Source organism: Sturnus vulgaris, chromosome 9 (assembly GCF_052056855.1).
Source record: "Sturnus vulgaris isolate bStuVul1 chromosome 9, bStuVul1.hap1, whole genome shotgun sequence".
NCBI classification, from domain to species: Eukaryota; Metazoa; Chordata; class Aves; order Passeriformes; family Sturnidae; genus Sturnus; species Sturnus vulgaris.
Window position 1 is genome coordinate 21009263 of NC_142251.1, and position 19715 is coordinate 21028977.

Below are 19715 nucleotides of genomic sequence, written 5' to 3' on the forward strand. Positions count from 1 at the left end.
CCTAAAATCGAGCCCCATCAATTCCTCCTTGAACACTTTCAGGAAGGGGACATCTACCACTTCTTTGGGCCATCTGTTCCAGTGCCTCAGCATCCTCAGATTTAAAATAATTATTAGGAAGAAATCTTTTATTCTATCTCCTTTCAGTTTAATGCCATTTCCCCTTTCCATATGACTACATACCCTTGCAAAAAATCTCTCTTCAGCTCTCTTGCTGTTGGTCTCCTTTAGGTACTGGAAGGTGCTATAAGGTCTCTCCAGAGCTTTCTTCTTCTCCAGGGTGAACAACTCCAACTCTAATGCAGAAACCTTTCGATTCGTCATTTATCTAAATACAATTTTCCTATCATTCTGCTGTAAGCAGAGGCACGAAAGATGGAAGCCCAGAACAACACTCAGATTCTTGACAGCCAATTGATTTTACAGAAGGTTAAACTACTGTGGGCAAAGCAGCAATAAAGTGGACAGACGAGCTCTGCCTCTGGGAGAATTTGCTGTTTCTTGCCACTTCTACTCTGTCTCAGCTCAGCAGGGGCAAATCAGCACTATTCCTGCTCTTATCTCCTGCACTTTTTGCCTGCTGCTCCACAAAAACTCCTTCAGCAGGTGACAAAAGAGGTCAGAAATATGTATGCAGTGTGATGGAGGAGCAGAGCAGCACATGGAGCAGGTAGTGGCTCTGCAGAGCAGAGATGTGCAGAAGCACCGAGCTGCTCTCTGCATGGCAGGACCCTCCCTGCCACCCCTCAGCCCCAGCAGCTGCACCCACTGCCTCCTCCCCTCTGTCCTGCCAAGAGTGTCCTGGCCCCACCATGATCAGCCTCTCTGTTCTGAGCTCAGGCCCCAGACACTGCATCACTTCACACCTGCGTTTTTCACTGTGGCCCTCAGCCATCACCATGCTGAAACACTGAGCTCCAGGCAGGGAAGCTCCCTGTGTCTCTGGATCCATTTCCAGGGACAGCTGCTTCTTCAGGCAAAGCCAGGTACTCTGCTACTGCCCATTGCAGCAGTACTCTGCTGTGGGGAAAGGCACTAATAAAATAATTCTGCTGTATCATTAGAGGTCAACTTGGACTACAGCAAGTAATAAAAGATTCATAATGGCACATGAGGGGATGCACTAAATAGGCAAACCACAGCTTGAAAACATGCAAAGCTTGTTTAGATTTAGGACTTGGTTAAAAACTTGCAGTTCAGCTGGTGTTTCACAGAAATTTTGCAATCAGCGATATCATTTCTGTACCAGCAATTTATGCTGCTTCTAGTATAAATTATGCCTTGTAGCAAGGAGTGTCCTAATAGGCATAGGTGCTCCCATGTTCAGGCCAGTAATCAAAAATTAATCCCTTCCCTGATTCCGTTAGGGGCCAATGCCAGCTATTACTGAGAAGACATAAGAAATACTGCTAGAAGCACTTTCAAGATAACACTTTCCCAGTGTTGTGACTTTCCATCCTTTGGTATTTAACAACTGGCTAAATCTTCATTTTAGTCAATTTCCAATCCTGTAAAGCAGGCAATGGGACCTGCGGTGTTTTTAAATATTCCTTTCTAACTTTGGTTAATCTTATCTTCTGTCTACATATCAAATCTGCTTTAGGAATCCTGCTACAGTCCAGTTTCAAGGTGCTGGGACAGCGAGTTGCCCAGTCCATTTACATGTGAACAATCATTACTCACTACTAAAAGAGCTGTCAGAAATATAATACAGGTATTGGCACAGTATTTTCAGTTTGGTAATAACAGCACCGTCCCTTGTCCTTTTAACTCCAGCTTATGACTCTAAAAAGAACAAAAAAAAACCCCACAGATAAATCTCTAGCTGCTGAATTCCATCTGCTTTTCTATCCTTTCAACAGCCTTTGACAAAGAATTTAAATCAGTTCCCTTTTTTCTCGGGAGCTTAAAATTTGGCTGTAAAGTTTGGCCACGTTGTCAGACTAGACTTGATTCTTGGCCATCATTTCTACCAGCAAGGCACATCTAATCTCAGACTTGGTGACACTGCACTCAAACCAGCTGCTCTAGCTTTGATGCAGAAGAGGCCAATACCATTAACATGAAGAAGTTAATGATGTTTGACGTATCAGATGACTCGGTCCTGCTTTTAATCTTTATGGCCAGCCAGTCCCACCAGGCAAATAATGGTCTCAGGAGAGAGGCCAAAGACTCTGCATAGAGGAGAGAAAATTTCCAACAAATCCCTGGAGGTGAGGTTTAGGGCAGGTGACAGGAGCAGCACAAGGTGCAGGACAGGTGTGTATGGCGTGCCTGGCTCTGCTCTCCAAGTACACCACTGCCAGTGGCATTGCTGTGCCATGAAGAGCCTCACTCTCCACAGTTGGAAAGAAGGCATCCTCTCCCAATTCAAGTCGAAAGCAAGACAGCACTCCTCCAGCGCTCCCAAACCACTCCCCTCGCAGCACCTGCGAACAGCCGGCCCAGAGACAAAGGCGCTGCGCCTGGAGCGCCACGAGGCACAGGAACCCCACAGCTGTCACAGCGGCAGGGCTGGTCCCTCCGCATGTGCCACTGCAGCGACTTGGCTCAGCGTGTGCAGTCTCCTGCACTTTGCCGTACAGCCCACCATCTGTCTAGTAATTAGGAAAACAACCCTTTTCTTCCAACTGCAGTGAAACTCTGCCCCTCTTCTTTACAAAGGGTCCTGTGGAGCATCGATGCCTGACATGCTTCCAGTTCAAGTGGGAAGAAAAAATTACTGATTTCCATCTTCTATCCTTTTGTACCACCTCAGGGACCTGGAGGCTGCAAACAAAGCAAGAATTGCTTTTGGGGATTGAAAATCCCTGAAGCTGGTTTTTCCCACCCCTTTGATCACTCCTGGCTTTCCCACACAAAGAACTTTTCCATGAATGTGGTACCTGCACTAATAGAGATTCCAGAGAGTGAATGGAAAGGCCAAAAGCAACACCACTGCCTACTCAGGGAAACAAAAGCTGGGAGGAACTAGGAGGCATCTTTTTTTACTTTGCTGGGTTACCTGGTTTAGCGGAAAGAAGAAAACTGTACTTCCTAATGGCTCCTGCCAGTTATTTCCACAACCTACCAAATTCCATGGTTCAAATAGAGAACAAATTTCTTACTCTTCCAGAAATCCCCTGCCTCATTTCATCTGGCTACCTACTGGCATTGCAAAACGCCAAATTTTGTCAACAAAATACTACGGCACTCTTGCCTACATAAGTACATTTAACACCTCTTAACATGCAAAACACGCAAACAAACGATAAACGCAGCTTCTGAGGGTTCACAATACAGCCAGTGTCCCACTGCCCAGCGCTGGCAGCTGCAGTCGGTCAAATTCAGTAACCAGGTAGTTGCCAGGAGCAAGCGCAATTCCTGCACGGGACTTGCTAGTCATTAGTTTCAGATACGGTTTTGTAGCTTGGAGAAATCTAAAAGGGAGAAAGAAGTGCGTGCGCCTCTCCTTTAAGCGACAGAAGTAGAGGGCGTGCAGGAGGGAACGAGAAAGCACAGCAGAACGAGAAGGGTTTTCGCGTCTTTCAGGAGCCCCGAAGGGCCGGCACGGGGCGGGCGGTCACAGCAGCACCACAAGAGGACAAGTCGCGCTCCCTCGCAGTGTCGGTGGCACTTCGGTGCTGTAGGCAGAGGACGAAGCGGCGCTTCCCCGGCGCGCCCCGCACTGCGGAGGGACCCTCCGGCGAGTCGGGCGGGACGCTGCCCTGTCCCTGCCGCCAAGCGCGGCTGCGGCGGGGCGCTGGGGTCAGCCCGCCAGGCTCGGGGCTCGGACGGCAGCAGCACGGACAGCACCTCCGCCTGTGCGTTACCAGGCTGAAGCCGAAATAACACGGGAAAATTAAGGCTACTCCAGCGGGCAGGGAGCAGCCACAGCCCGGCCGGCGGCTGGGCGGCTTCCGCTCGGTCCGGAGCGGCGGGTCCCGTCCCGTTGCCCCCCCCCGCGGGGCAGGCGGCGCCGGCGGAGCGCCCGCGGGGCGGCGGGGCGGGGAGCGCGGCGGCGGGGGGGCGGGCGCGGCGGCGGCGCTAGGGCCGCGCGTTGCGCGGGCCCGGAGGTGGGGTAGCTGCCGCCGCCCCGCTCGCCGGCAGTCGCGGCGAGGTCGCTCCGAAGTGAGGAGGCGCTGCCGCCGCCGCCCCCCGAAGTTTGGCCGCGCCGCCGGAGCCCTCCGCGCCGCAGCCCCGGCCAGGGGCGCACTCAGCTCGCCCCGCGCCTCATGCCGCGGACACCGGCGCCCCGCGCGGGGCCGCCCCCGCCCTGAGCGGCGGTGGCGGGCGGGGAGCCCCGGCGGGCAAGACCCGCCCGCCGCCCCGCCGAGCGCCGGAGGAGTGCGGCCGCCCGCGCCCTGCCAAACTTCGACGCCGACAAGTGCCTGGGGCCAGCCGCGGCCCCGCCGAGCCGCCCCGCGACCCTCCGGAAACTTTCTCGGGGAAGAGCATCCTCCCCTCCTAACGCCCTCCCCGCGGCCCTTCATGCCGCCACCGAGGGAGCACCAGCGCGTCCCAGCGCCGCGGCGGCTCCGCGCCGCCCCGCGGTGAGGCTCGGGCGGCCCGAGCCCGCAGGGTGAGTACGGCCCGCCTCGCTCCGGGGCAGTGCGGGGCGCGGGGGCTGCGCGGTACCGGGGCCGGTGCGGTGCCGGGTGCGGGGGTCGCCCCGCCGGGCTCGGGCCACCGGCCGCGGGCGGATCGGCGCGGGCCGCGCGCCCCCTGCCGCCCGCGCGGAGCGGAGCGCGGCGGGGCCGGGGCTGGGCTGGGGCGGTACCTGCGCGGTGCCTCCTCCGCCGGAGCTCGGAACCGGGAGCCGGAGCTTGGACCGGGCCGGGCTGCGCCACGCCGAGCTTTGAAGGGGCGCGGGCGGTGGGAGCGCCCTGAGGGAGGGGCGCGTCCCTCGCGCCGCGCCCGCCCCGCAGCCGCGCGCCGAGCCGGAGCCGCGGTCCCGGCGGGCAGAGGCGGCGGCGCGGGCATCGCGCATCGCCCCGCCGGCGAGGAGCAGCGCGCAGGGCACTGGTACCCAGCCTGGAAACTGTTCCTCCCTTGCATCGGAAATTGCGGGCGGCTTTTCTAAACATTCACATGCACACAGAACCCTCAAAGAAAACCCCTCATGGCGGTGAGCAGCGCAGATCAGCTAAACGCGATAAAGCAGATGCTTTTCTACTCTCGAAGTTGGTGCATGTGCGGTTTTGGCCTCTGATTGATATACTTTTATTGTTCTGCAATCAACTTTTCAATATTCCGGATCTGATGTGGTAGGAGCCAGCATTACTTCTACAGAAATGTTAGCGGAGACAGTGAGTGGAACAAGCGGTGGAGATGCTTTTAAAGAGGGAATAAGTCACTGTCTTGCCTAAGGACAATGCGGTTGAGCATGAGAAGCTGTGGCCTGGGAAGCCCGTCAAAGGGAAGAAAACCACAGCAGAACTTCCCCTGGCTTGTTTTTTGTTGTTGTTGTTGTTGTGGTGGTAGTTTGTTTTGGGGTTTTTTTTTTGTTTTGTGGTTTTCATGTGGAAAAAATAAAGGTTGATTTCTGGTATATTTCTGGACCTTTAAAAGGATGATTACCAGAGAGTTCCGAGCAGTTAGTGGCAATACTGTTATGGAGTTATGAACTTTGTCTCAACCCTCGACCTTCTGACACAGATAAGCAGCACCAACTTTCTAGCTATTTATGTAAAATACAGCAATAGCACAGAACAAATTCAACAACCGGTAGGCATTCATTTCTGAGGCTAAGAACTTTCAGTTATAAAGTCATCTGTTCACACCATAACTTGAAAGCTTTGTAACCCTATACCCTGGATACACTGTGTGATGAGCATCCATCACCTTATTGAGCGTGAAGAATCATTTAAAAAAATCCCAAAACAAAGCCTGTAACTGCCCCAAATGCTAAGTTAAATTCCCAGAGGAAAAACTTGCAGAACAGATTGATGCTAGGTACAGAGATATTTAAGGCAATAAGCTACAATTATAAAGATGCCAGAGGAAAAAAAGCAGCTATGTACTAAGACTCTAAAATTTGAATAGCTGAAATGCTTTTTACTCCATGTTCTGACAGCTGATGATACCTGGCAAGTAATGGCAGTGGTAGTATGATGTGTCAGTCAGCAAAGAATAATGTGTGAAAACCAAAAGTATTTCAAGTATAGTGCCAAATCACAGTTTTTTAGTAGCTGTATTTCATTTTCTTTAGCCAATAGGTATTGACATTTTAAATTTCTCCTGAGGCAAAGAAATCTTTTTCTGCTAAATAGTTAAATAAGCTGGATAAGAATAGAACCTAAACTTTGATTGGAACAGCATTTGAGGCTAAAGACACCAAAGCAGTTGCTTGAGTATACTGCATTTCATACAAGTATTGACAGAAATAATGTGTATTAAATCGTTAAGTACAGGTTCCCTTCTTCTTTGAATAGATAAATTATTTTGCCTTTATAAAAGGAGTTGGTTTGTATATGTACAAGGTTCTCAAGTTGCCTAGGTGTAGCATGGTATAAATGTAGTTATTTACAGGTTAGTAAATGTAAATTGCATGAGGGTTAGTTCTGTTTTCTAATACACATTATTTCCTATGTTCTGAACTGGCTTTAAATAATTAACAACTGGAGTGGAGGCAAAAGAGCTTTTTACTTGGGCTTGATTGGACACATTCATCTGCTTAAGCTGTTCGGGATACAAACTTGAAACATGTTTCCTTTGGAAAAATCTGTTCTGCAGCTGCCGCTGTTGGGAGGTGACAGCCGGCACTCCTTGCCTTGCCTCATTCTTTGAGCCAGTTCTCCTCAGGCAGTCTGGGATCTGGTGTTGGCTCTCGTTCCTGTTCGTGTGTGCTGCCGGGCGACACTCGATCCAATGCATGGTCAATGGGGGAGGTGGTCACTATTTATTTTATTACCTCCTTCACGTTCCCGTGGCTTGCCAGAGAGAGAGGCCCAAGAGCCCGTGCCTACGGATCTCACCGTGGTTTCCCAGCAGGGACCTCATGCAAGACATCCGACCGCTCTGGTTTGTGAGGAGGGAGTTATCTGGGGAAGGGGGTGGATTTTCACAGTGATGGAAGGAGGCAGAGGAGGCGTGTTTGCTAACAACCCCTAATGAGACCTGAAGTTCTTCCCTGGCACTGATTCTGCCAAGATGCATTTTATCTAATTCTGTAAAGGGGGTGTCTCCTCCATCTGCAGAATTAGCATGCTGTGTGAGGTGTGACTTCCCCACCTGGAAAGGGATGCATGTGCTCAGAGCCTCCTCGCAGCTGATTTCAGTCTGGGGTTCAGCCGCATGCCATTCTTCTCCATGGCTGTGACACACTCACCTGTGGCCAGAGGGACCGCAGACGGAGCAGCGCTCCGGGGGGAAGGCAGAGAGCAGATGTGGCCTTTGCCAGATGTGGCCGGTGTCTCCGAGTGTTCTCCATAGTGCAGTGGCACCTGGGAGTGTTCGAGGGCCCAGCGCTGCTGCCCCACACAGAAGACGCCGGCAGCGGTGTGCTCTGGAGGCTTTGCAGCCATCAGCCGGAGTGCTCCCGGCACTTTGCCGTCCCAGCCAGCAAGGACGATGATCCCTCTTTGCCACCTCCATGGCCCCCAAGGCGTGTGACTGGCAGGGCAGGGTGGAGGCAATCAGGGCATCAGACTGTAGTTATTCCTGCTTGGTTTGATTACCTTTTTCTAAGGTCAAATGCACAGGCATTACAGGGGACAAAAAACCCCATTGCTGTGTGTTGCCCACAGCTAGAGGCTTATCGCTAAACATCTGTTACAGCTGTAAACTTCAGAAATGTTACTCTAAACGGTTTTTATACAAAATAATTCAAATAGGTATGTCCTTAGCAATAGGGCACTGAAATGTAAAATGCATATCATGAGTGACTCTGCAAGAACAAACAAAAGCAAGACAAATTGTATAGCTCCATCAGAAAAAATCCTGGCAGCACTCAGGACATGATGCTTAATGTGCTTTGGTCAATATCTTTCTCTATATCAATGGAAGCTCATTAAAAGAAGATATTGCAGGCTAACTGAGCCATGCCATACTAGTTCTTGCCAAAGCTTGACATTTTTAATACATTAATAATATGTCTGTAATGTAATGGAAAACTATTAATCAGAACTGGTTATATGCCAGAAATTTAAGCTATAATTGGCTGCTTCTTGTCAGGAGTGTCTGTCGTACACGGCTACAGCTGCCTAATGCTCAGATGTCGTGCACTCCTCTGCACTTTTTTCTTGTCAGTGCACTAAATTCAATCGATGTTATAGTCTATAATTCTGTGTAACGACCATCATTATGACTGGCTTACTTTAATGAGAATTCGTTATATGGGGAGTATTTTAGCACAGTGTGTTAAGGTAGCGGCTTGCTTCACATTATTTAGTCCTACCCAGTCCTGTTTATTAAAGGATCTGAGTCTCAGCAGTTATAAAAGGTTATGGGTAACTGAAGAGCTAGAAAGGAAGATATTAAAGAAAACAAACTCTTTTTTTGCCTGATTATACAAGCTTGCAGTCTGAAGATAATTAAACTCAGTAACTTCTTATTTCTACACAGAAAGATTATATTTACATACTTACTGTTTATCCCAGCTATGACCAAGCCATCTCCAATAAACGGTATTTGATTTGCTATAAATTTAAAATAATTTGGGGCCTCTTCTAGCAAGGAGTTGTTTCCCATTTTCATAGTGACATAGTTTCCCATAACCCTAAACTATGGGGTCTTGTGAATGCATTTTTTTCGCCTTCAAAATAGTAAATACATTGGAAAGGAAACAGAGGGGAGGAAGTGTCTTTAGAATGACGTGGAAAGTGTTCTCAGAATTACCGAATTCCAAAATAATGTGCCAACACTCCCATTGAAAACAAACCAAAAAAAAAAGAATGTAAGGTTGCTACAAAACTAGCGGTACTACCCAGCGTGCTTCTTAAAGAGATTTAAATTTAATTTGGTCTCAGATATTTCTGCTTTTGTGTCAAATTCAGATTTGAAGCTTAAATATGTTCGAACTAATTGAGAATTGTTACTGCAGGAAAATTCAGATATTCTCTGTGTATTCTGATAAAATACATGAGAATTGTATGGTAACACTTGATAAAATGAATATAATGGAAAATTGCATTTACGTCCATACAGCAATTATTGTAAATTACTTTGCTATGGAAACACAATTCAACCATCTGTTGGCATTTCATGGTGTCTGTAGTTTAGCTCAGTTTAAGATGAAGCATTATTTAAATATAGGGAGGCTGTTTGGGAATAGCTTTGAAGATAAGTTTTGAAGATGCATATTCCCGACATGACACGTTAAGGAGCTTACCAGGTCACACACCTCTTCCTGTGGCTGTGGGCTCTAGGAGGGTTCACGACACTGGGCATAATTTAAAGCTGGGAAGCAAAGCAGGCTGCAGAAAGTGGCGACTTACGGTCGTTTCTCAACATCTGCCCGACGGGGCTGCCTGGATTTTAGCATCCAGACAAAGGAAGTGTGGAAGTGCTGCGGCGTCTGGCCGAAATCTCCTGCCGACAGCCCAGCGCCCCGGCTCTCCAACCTCGGGTGGCACAGGCTGACACAAATGGTCTGCAATTCCTCCCTCTGGTTCTCCTTGGCCCTTTTAGGGTACTTCGTCTTTGCGGTTTTCCTCATACATAATTTGGATTTTCTTTCCTACGTTATTTAGGAAATGTATATTCGAAGTTGCTGTGATAACATTCTAGCATTTTATACCTGTAATTATGTGATTCAGGTGCTACAAAGCAAGGGAATTTCTTGTTGTTTTCCGAAGAGGGGAAAGGGCATAGTTCTGCTGTGAAATAAGTGCTCAGTACTCAGGTACAGCCACCCTCAAACCTAAGAAAATAAGGGGAGGAAAGCATCCTTATAGTAAGCTGCAAAATAAGCCATTATATTTTTCAGTAGTTTGTTATCTATGTGGTCAGTAAAACACAGTTCAAAGGAAAAAATAAAAGGAGCAAAGCTTTTGCAGTCCAAATGAGAATTGTCAAGGAAATTGTATTTGCCGTATCTTTGTTATTCTTAAAATAATAATAATATTAAAAGAAATATGTAAGGCTTTTGGAACTCCATGAGGTCCTCTTGCCAAGAAACTACCAGCACCTGCTAGCCCCGATGCCCATCTCTTTGTCACTTTAATAAAAACCTTGCTGCTGCTGCCCCGCAGTGCTGGTCTGCCTGCTCCCGCCTGCCTGCACCATCTGGGCCGTGGCTGAGTTCAGTAGTTTGCTCTCCAGTTTTGCTAGGGTGAAGTACAGTTTTGGAAGCAGGAACCTCTAACTCACCTGGAACATTATAAATCTGTCTTTGTTAGAGTACAGTTAAATCCTTCATGTCAAAATACTTTTCACTGTGAATGATTTTGGTAGTTTCTTCATTCTAGCACAGAGCCCACAGTAAAGGTTATCCATATTGTACCAATTTACTTTATATTGCATCAAACCTCCAAAATGTCAACATATCGTATATTTTGTAATGCATTGATTCTTGGACAATAACTCTAATTTTTATTGTTTCTAAAAGGGTGCTGGTGCCAGAAGAAAAGGATGATTGATGGGAATCAGACACCAGCCTATAGACACTCACCCTCTTCCTTCGGATACTGATTTATCAGTGCATCCAGGCATCCCCTGCAAGCCCTGAACACGGAGGATCACTCAGGGTTATCGAGAGTGTAGCAGAAGACCTGCAACTTCACAAATTATTATCAGCTGTTGGACATCTTTTACAAGAAGCCCTGACAGATAAGTTATAAGACGAAGGACAAGTGCTGCATGGCTGTGAAAGGCTGTCATCAGGGCCTGGGTGGCTTCTACCAAAGTCTTTAACACAGTGAAAAGAACATCCTATCCTATGCTTCACGTTTGAGTTGGAACCTATTTTATAAATATATACGTGTATATGTACATATAATCTCTAGACTGCACATACGCCAGCACTGAGCATCCTTACGAAGCTGACATCAAAGGATTTAGAAATGTATTTGTCAAGATTCCTGTCACTTCACGCCCTCTGGGTTACTGTATCCTCTGTGATGCAGCACTATCCTTCTGTGTGGGGACACTATGACGTGTGTAAGACTCAGATTTACACGGAAGAAGGAAAAGTATGGGATTACATGGCCTGCCAGCCAGAAGCCAGAGACATGATCAAATATGTAAAAGTGACTCTGGATCCCCCAGACATAACATGTGGAGATCCTCCTGAGACTTTCTGTGCAATGGTAAGGCAAGCTTTTCATTTTGCATCAGTAGTGGGGATATATTTGTGGTAGATGGCTTTAAAATAGAAGCCCTAGAGTGCACACAAAATTATCCAAGAAAACCCGCATTTTGTTCCAAATGTGAAAGGTTCTGCTGTACAGAACTCTGAGCAGTACATTAAGCTGGGCAATGAGATGTTCTGCTTATAAGCACTTGACTTTATCTGAATTCAGTCTCTCTACAGCAACTTTTAATGTATCAAAAGAAACAAGCATAAAACTCCTATTGTGCTAACCCATAACTGGGGTGGCCTTTGCCTGATCAAGAAAGACTTGAATGAACCCATTCCACTAAAATCAGTTTAAAGCATCACAGCACGGCATAATTAAGCATAATTTCCAAACAGTGAGACCAATTGAACTCAATTTGCTAAAGCTTAAAAAATGGGGGTGGGAGTTGGGCTGTTGAAGTTTTCCCAACTCCCCAAGGAGCTGCAGCAGATGTGTATGGACAGTGCAGCTAAAAACCCCTCCAAGCTCTAGCAACTACTCACAGCTCTCTTCCCAGCTGAAACTGTAGGCATTCAAGCAAACTAAGAGAGACCAAAGCTCCTTATTTTACATGGTCCTAAAATAGACTGGGTTTGGAAACGTTTGGCTTGGTAAGTAAATGCACAGGTATAAGAAGCCAGGCAGACACTCTATATGTGTATACACACATATGTATGTATGTATATCAATCTTTTACAGCTGTGCTGCTCCCAAGTGTTTGATAGATCACACTGTGAGAAGTTTTTTCACTTAAAGATCTTTAAACTTGCAGATCACACTTTGTCCTCACACCCACAGAGGATTTCTTTTCTTTGCCATTGAATATTTCTGTTAAATAGTGAGTGGAAAATATTGAGTTCCTTGACTAGAAAATATGAGTTCGGGGTACAAAAATGCACACTTACATCTGTTAATACAGCACTGGAAACATGCACCACATTACCTACATTATTTAGGTTTGAAAAACCAATGAGTTTAGGTAAGTGAGGTTATCACAACTGAGAAAATTCTACAAGATATTTATTTGCCTGTGTACAAATCATCATTGCTGGGTGACAGCATCCCCGCAGGAAGGAAATTTGCTTTTAAATGCCTTGTGGCATCATTTTCCACCACTGCTGTTCTGTGAGGAGTTCAGATCCAACCACACATACATTTAAGGCATTATTTGCACGCTTGCAGCTGCTTCCCACATACATTATGGTAATAGCCACGTGATAAATTGCGGAGCTACATGAATAAATTACATTCACTATGAACCTTTGACTGCACCACTTGCTCTCTGCCCACTAATCCATCTCTGCTGACATGTCTTTGACACTCTAAACCTCCAAGAACCTTCAAGCAGCCACTGTTTAAAAACAAATGGAAGTCATGTGCCCCACATAATACTGTCTTACTGGTTTTTGTCCTTCATCTTGAAATACATTTCTTCCCTCTGAATAGTAATAGCTGTGATTTAGCACTCAATAATATTAGTAATTCATCATGTAATGCAGAAAGTTATTATTTTAATAAAAAAACCAAAACAAACAAACCTGCCCGTTTAAACTTGTTTCTTCCTTTTAGTGCAGATAAACATTGCAACAGTTCCTATCTTAAGTAATTCTGTAAGTTTCTGAAGGTCTTTGTTATCAGTATGCACTCTAGTTAGAACAACAACTTTAAACAAAAAGCAGCCAGGCAAACAAAAGACATTTTGATTAAATCTAAGTGTTAAAAATGGTGCCAGAACTCCCCTGGAAAGCATTTGACCGCAGCAGGTCATCAGTGCTGTGATGTGGGATGAAAGCTTGCTTGGGAGTGACCTGAGGTTACAGCTGTGGCTCACTTGGAGCTTAAGCCTGTGAGATGCAGAAGGCCACCAGAATCCTCAGGTGAGAAGCAGAGGAAGGGGAGCAAAAGGGGAAGAGGGAGAGAGAGCATGCAGAATGAGAGTGTGTATTTAGCTACACAGGTGTAGAGTGACTGACTCTTGCATGATAAACTGTGGGATTTGTTTCCAGGATAGATGTAGATTGTACATATACACTATATTTAGATATGCATTGGTAATGGTTTGGCTTGCTTGAAACATAAGGAAAATCACAGAAATATTTAATGTTCCTAAGAAACTGCCCATGGCTCACAGCAGAGCATTCTCATCCCTAAAAATGCTTCATGTGTATCTGTGCTATAGCTACCAGTAGGAATTAGGTATTTCCTTCAAACTCAAGTTCTATATATTTTATAGGGCTGAGCCTTTGGCATTTTTGAGGTCTTTTATTTTTGTGTTCACTTTTAGTTTTAGAAAATGAGTTAAGAAGATAGCAGTGACATACTTGGGGAAAGTGGGCAGTAGAAAAAAGAGTTCTTTCGTGTTAGGCATGTTCTTGTGCTAAAAAATCCCAAATTTGAAGTGACAAAGATGCAAAGGTTTCTTTTCAGCATGGTGAAGTGCCAAACTGGCTTAGACAAATGCTTGGTTTTCTTGTAAGTACTGGCTATGTGCCTGCTAAACTGTACCACTGTTTTGTTATTGAAATCAGGTTAACACTGACTTGGAGAAGAACAGGGTCTTTTCAGCTATTCTAATAATAAGCAAGGGTACGAAGCAGCCAAGTCTGCTTCTGCAGGATGACAAGGAGGTTGAAGCAGCCTCCTGTTTTATTTGCATGTCAGTTCCCTGATCAGGCTTACTAATTTTCTGTTCACCAAATTGACTAAGGTACTAGCTGTTGAGTCTCTGTCAGCCTTCGGTGTAATATAGATTAGATCCTTGAAACAAACCAGACTGAGAATTTCATTCAAGTCCTGCTGGGAGATTATGGTAGAATCTAAGCAGTCTGTGAGAGTAGCTGATAATAATCTGCAATAACATACAAAGCAGCCGTGAATTGCAATGTGTTCGAGCATACAATACAGAGGAGATGGGTGGTTAAATTGGCCCCCTACTTATTTCTGCATATTCCCCATGGTATTAAATGTTCTTATGAGTCCATGATAAATTTGTACTTAGTGAGCTTGTTTAGTTGACAGACTGAATAACTGGGCTTTGCATATGTAAATTTGTTGCAAAATATAACAGCCCTAGTTGGCAGCTAGAGCCAGCATTTGGCAGCTCACCACTTGCAGGTACCTTTGTGGTGTCCCCCCAGAACAGCATTTGTAGGTATTATGGGGAGCATGCAACAGAAAAACTATCCCACAGTTGCTTTTAGGCATCTATTCCGAGAATAACATTATAGTTTCTGGTGACATTCAGTATTGACAGCTCATGAGATTATCCTGAAACCTCAAACCCCTGGAGTCCTACAATTATGATTATGTGAGATTCTCAGCTTTCATTTAAAACATCATCTTTATTTCCTCAGTCCTTCTGTTTGCAGGGAAAAGTTTGAAAATGAAACCAATGAGCTCAAAAAGCAGAAGCCAAATAAATGGCCTTCCAAATTATTATTTGTTTAAAATCTCATCAGATTTCAAGTCATTCAGGATTTGTACAGCTTGGAAAGGATTTTTGCTCAAGAGGAGAGATGCATGAAAAAAACCATATAAACAAATAAGTGGCTAAGAGCAGTAAATACTTACAGTTTCTAGATGTGGAGTTGCATGTATCTGTAAGGAGGATGTGACAGCATCCTTCCAGAATAAACAGCACTCCTCTTGCCTGTGGGATAACCAGCAGTGTGGGGAAGGGCCACCTCTGGCTTCCCTGCCCATTTTAAAGCAATCTCTAGTGTCTCAGAGCGAGGTACAAACGCTGGCAGAACCTACATGACTGCTTTCTGTGGTATTCCTTCGAGGAAATTTGGACATCTTTTGTCAGTCAGAGACTTGGACTGAACAGCCACAGTGTTTGAGCCAGCGTGACCCCTTCCTGCAGGTTTGTAATTTATGAATTTGGAGCATTTGGCATTGCTGAGTGTGTCTGGCACCATATGCTTGTACATAGTTGGCCTGGGAGGAGAGAGGAGAAGAGAAAGAAGCGATTCACATTTTCAGGTTGGAACTGCAGGTTTCACTGTGCAGAGAAACTAAGAAAGTTTTGAAGTACCTGGTGGTGCTAGTTCCTGTGGCCTGCAGCACTTCTGCGCAAAACAAATCTGCTTGAAATCCCTGGGAGTAACTAACAGTCAGTGAAATCTACTTCCCTCTTTGTAAGAACAATTCCACAATACTCTGTCCAGTCATAAAGAGAAACAAATCTGACTTCTCACGACTGTCACCATCTTTTGCTCTACCAGAACAGTGTGCAGGTGACTTCTGGCTTTCCTTCTAAAACATGTGCCAGCTGTATCCAGGAACCTGATGATGCTACTCAGCTCCGGGACCCTGTCACCCCAGTCCCACCTGCCCTGCACATGGACTGACCCCTCTGCTGAAATCCAGCCTTTGGCACGGGGTTTGCATTCAAACCTGAGCCGTGATTACTGTGCAAATTCATCATGAATTTGACCAGGAGACTCCTAGTGGCTGTTGCTGTAATTTGCAAACTACAGACGGATTTACCTTACTGACCTGTGCTTGCAGCTCAAATGGCAACATGAAAATATAATTTTCTGTTTATGTTTAGACCTAGATATCATAATACCAGCAGCTAAAATTTGATGAACTTATCATCAATTATAGTTGCTGCAGCTAATTTCCTTCATAGGTTAAACAGAAGCTTGAAAAGGAGCCTGCGGATGGGAGTCCTGTGCATTTGTACAATTTATAAACCAGAAATGCTGATGGCAGTAGAAATTTGAGCCCTTGAGTGCTACTCTGTATTTCATAACCAATCAAAACTAAATTAAGAAACAAAGATTATTAAAAATATTCTGCACATGTAATTCTGGCATAATATTATGCAGTGGACATTACATTTTTCCCTCTGAGACTTTCAGCATCATTAATATAGAATTCCTTTAATTACGAGTAGGCTCATATTCCTTAAAAAGGAGGAAATACTGTGTAGCATAGATAGTGATACCAGTATTATGTTTACTGAAATAATTAAATGAACAGATACTTTTCTGAGTAATGGATAAATCACAATGTGAAACAAAAATTATTTTTGAAAGCATTTTGGCATTCATACATATGTTCTCAAGTGAGGCATTTTAAAACAGTGTTGTGCAATATCATTAAGAGGTGCTGTTAAGGAAAAAGCTTTTTTCTTTTATGGGCTAAATTTGAATAAAAATGAAGGATTTTAAATTCTGTGTGTATAGACTTACTAGATAGCATGGGGTAGAATGGGAACAGGAAGTTAAAGATTAAGCTATTGCTACAGTCTTGTTTAAAGTGGATTTTCATAGTTGTATATTTTTAAAGTATGTACAGCTCAAAGTTATTGCAGACTTTATTTACAACATCTGCACTCATCTAATCTGAGCTCTTTGGGCACATACAATTATCACAGCTGTCACTTTGTCATTGTAGGAGAGCACCTTACCCTTCAGGGAGAGGGATTTTTATTTCGGTGTCTCCTCTTAAGTTACTAAATATTTCATTTCTAATACTCTGTGAGCTTCAACCCCTGCCCTTTGGCCTGTCCCCAACAGGGCAGGACAGCTCAGCCCCCGCTGCTGAGGCTGTCCCCCAGGGACACCAGGGGCACAGACTGTCCCTATGCTGTCCCCCAGGGTCACCAGGGGCACAGACTGTCCCTGGGCTGTCCCCCAGCTCCCTCTCACTGGGCAGCACCACATGCCAGCCTACCTGTGCCTCTGGCAGCACCTGCTGCACACTCTGCAAAGGCTCCTTGGTCCTTGTGGGAAAGGATTTATTGGTTTCCTACAAGATTTTTAAAATTGAATATACTTAAGACAGCAGGAATACAAGAATAGTTTGCTAAAATCTCTGTTTTCTTCCAACTGGAAGCAATCTAAAAATTAATAATTGTTCCTAAATCAAAGCTGAGGATTGGCAGTAAAACAGATTTGCATTTTATTCATTATCACACATCAAGATGCTCTAGTAAATCATTAGCAACACTCTGTCCAGTTGTTTTTTATTTTTTCTCTCCTCAGTTACACTTTGGGTACTGGAATGTTTTCAAGCCTGAAACAAAACAAAAGCACGCCCACAAAGTACTTCAGTTGTTAAAAATATTTGAGGGTAAAACAGGGTTCCTAAACAAAGTCAGCGGTTTCTACAGATTTTCAGTTGCAGTTTTAAGGCACATGTCACTAGTACGTTTAGAAGAGCATCCTTTTAAGGAGATTTATATTTTATAAATACACTTTGTAAGAACAGCTGTTAAGCATTTTATAGCATTGCCTTTATTCCATTTGCTACTTGCTCTTCTAGTTTGTTTTTTTCCCCTGAAGTTAGCTGGGAATAGTAGACATTTTTAGACAGTTATTTTAATAACAATTGATCAGAAAAAAACCAAGGAACTATGCCGGGGCAGGTTGTGGCTCTCTGGATGAGGTGCTTAAAAATACCTGAGCTGTGCCTCCCCCGGCTGCTCCCTCCTCCCTGGCCCCCAAAACACCGAGGTGGGTACATGGGAGTACCATGTGGGAACTTGGAGTTTTGGCCTTGTTTGGGTATGGAACCAGCAACACCAGTTTCGTAAAGAAATAAGTATTTTCTGCTGTAAAATAAACACCCAGATATCCATGGTGAATGTGAATGGCTTGCTGTCAGTGCAGCTGGACCAGAAATATCCCCTCAGCAGCACCTTTAGTGAAGTAAAATAATACCACTTTATAAATAAAATATTTACTGGATCTATCATCATTTGAACTGCTGCTGGTGAGGCAGAGGTGATGTGCAGGGAGACTCCCGAGCAGATTTGCTGGGGTGCAAGGAGCCAGTGCAGCAGCACATCCCAGCTGGCACTCCTTGGCCAGGGCAGGACAGCACATCCCTCCTGGGCTGACTGGAGGCAGAGCTGGGTGACCCCATTTCTTCTCTGCTAGAAAGCCTGAACTGAGAATTTTTTTCCAGGATGGTAAATCCTCCTTTCAGCAGGGTGACCTTTGCTTGCCAACCTGCCGGTGTCACACAGGCAGCCGGGAGGAGCAGAGCTGCAGCATCACCCCCTCAGTTTGCTTTCACACGTTTTGGTCAGGGGCACGATGCCCTGCAGTCCCAAGGGAGCTGTGCAGCATCAGCCTTTCCAGGCTGAGGACACTGTACAAGGAGCATGATATTATATTTCTTCCCACTGCGGCAGACAAATCTCAGAATGTGAATTTTGGATTTACTTGGCAGAACTGAGCAGAGATAGTTTTATACTGCGCTTGTTTGTCCAAATTACCTGGATAAATATACCTTTTCCATCTTCATTTAGTACCTGTACGTTTCTGAACCCCAGAGTTTCATGTCTTTTTCTTGCAGAGCTTGTACTTTATAAAAGCTAAGAATCACTGGAAACCAAATGCAAGTTCCTGAGGCACTTCCATATATTAAAATTTCCATTTGTAAGCATCTTGTTGAAACAAAGCCAAGTGAACTCAGCTGAGAGTTCTACAAACCTAGCATACTTCAGGACAACCATTCTGGTTAGTGGGCTCCCCAGAGTCCTTCAAGAAGGAAGAAATCAGTAAGTTGAATGACAAGTAATGATTTTAACATTCAGACGTTTATGTCACTTATGAAGCATCCAATCCTAATACAACCCAAATCACCTTCATTCATTCAAGAAAAAAATAAATGTACAAACTGGGACGAGAATCTGCACTTCCATCCGTTCTGCTTTACACTGGGAAGCAGAGGGGGAGAAATACAGACAGGCATTAGCAATCCCTCTTGACAAAGTATGGAAATCACCCATCTCATTATGTGAGGATGAAAACCTGCCATTTATTTTTACCCACAGAGTTTAGAAAGGGCTGGATCTGTGGGAGCTGGTCAATTTTAGTCTGAGTACCACTGCCCCTTTTTTTAATACTGATACCGTTTTGCCAAAACTGCCATTTCCGATACATAAAATAACATACCTATTTAAGAGCAGCTAAAACCCGGTAAGAAATCTGTAAATCCAAGTATTTCTTGACTTGTTTCAAGGCCTATAACTACTGGGTGAATATGAAAATAAAAAATAATCCCAGATACTATTAAGGCCATTGAGGGATGAGATGCAGATCCCTGCTTACACTGGAATGCTAATCTCCCTAGCTAAAAAATAGGGGTAGCTCTGTACCCAATTAACTTGTAGAAACAATGACTGTTGCACGCATTTTAGGTATGTAAATTTGTGTTTTCACAGGTCACTTGTGGTAACATCATCTTGGTCTACAAGTAGAAACATAGCTAAGGACAGAAAAATTCTTGGCATTGAGCTGACTTGGCAACGTGCATAAGTGATTTCATGTAGCTTAGATGTTTGCTGTGTTGTATTTTCTGGAAAATGGTTTTATTTCTTCTAGTTTTTAGGCAGATTCTTTACATGGAATTTAGGAATAAAAAAGGGGGAGGAAAGAAAAGGGTGCAAATGAATTTTAATTATATTTACTACAAGCGAGAACTTGTACTATATCA

The 19715-nt window shown here is 45.0% G+C and overlaps 1 protein-coding gene and 1 long non-coding RNA gene across 20 annotated transcripts in view; one reads left to right on the forward strand and one right to left on the reverse strand.

Moving 5' to 3' along the window:
* The window catches only part of LOC106858582 (uncharacterized), a 276548-nt gene extending 271700 nt beyond the window's left edge, over positions 1–4848 (reverse strand). For all 7 annotated transcript variants that reach the window (XR_015805485.1, XR_015805484.1, XR_015805486.1 and 4 more), the window contains exon 1: positions 4760–4848. This is a non-coding gene — a long non-coding RNA (uncharacterized LOC106858582). The remainder of the gene's footprint in view (positions 1–4759) is intronic.
* NTNG1 (netrin G1) overlaps positions 4463–19715 on the forward strand; it is a 155172-nt gene continuing 139919 nt past the window's right edge. For 9 of the 13 annotated variants that reach the window (XM_088170084.1, XM_088170081.1, XM_088170085.1 and 6 more), the window contains exon 1: positions 10529–11228. In XM_088170084.1, coding sequence (XP_088026210.1) covers positions 10983–11228 — 246 coding nt within the window. In that variant the 5' untranslated portion in view covers positions 10529–10982. Of the gene's footprint in view, positions 4562–4976; positions 5247–10528; positions 11229–19715 lie in introns of those variants that run through there. The other 4 variants (XM_014885354.2, XM_088170082.1, XM_088170080.1 and 1 more) reach the window with 3 other exon arrangements.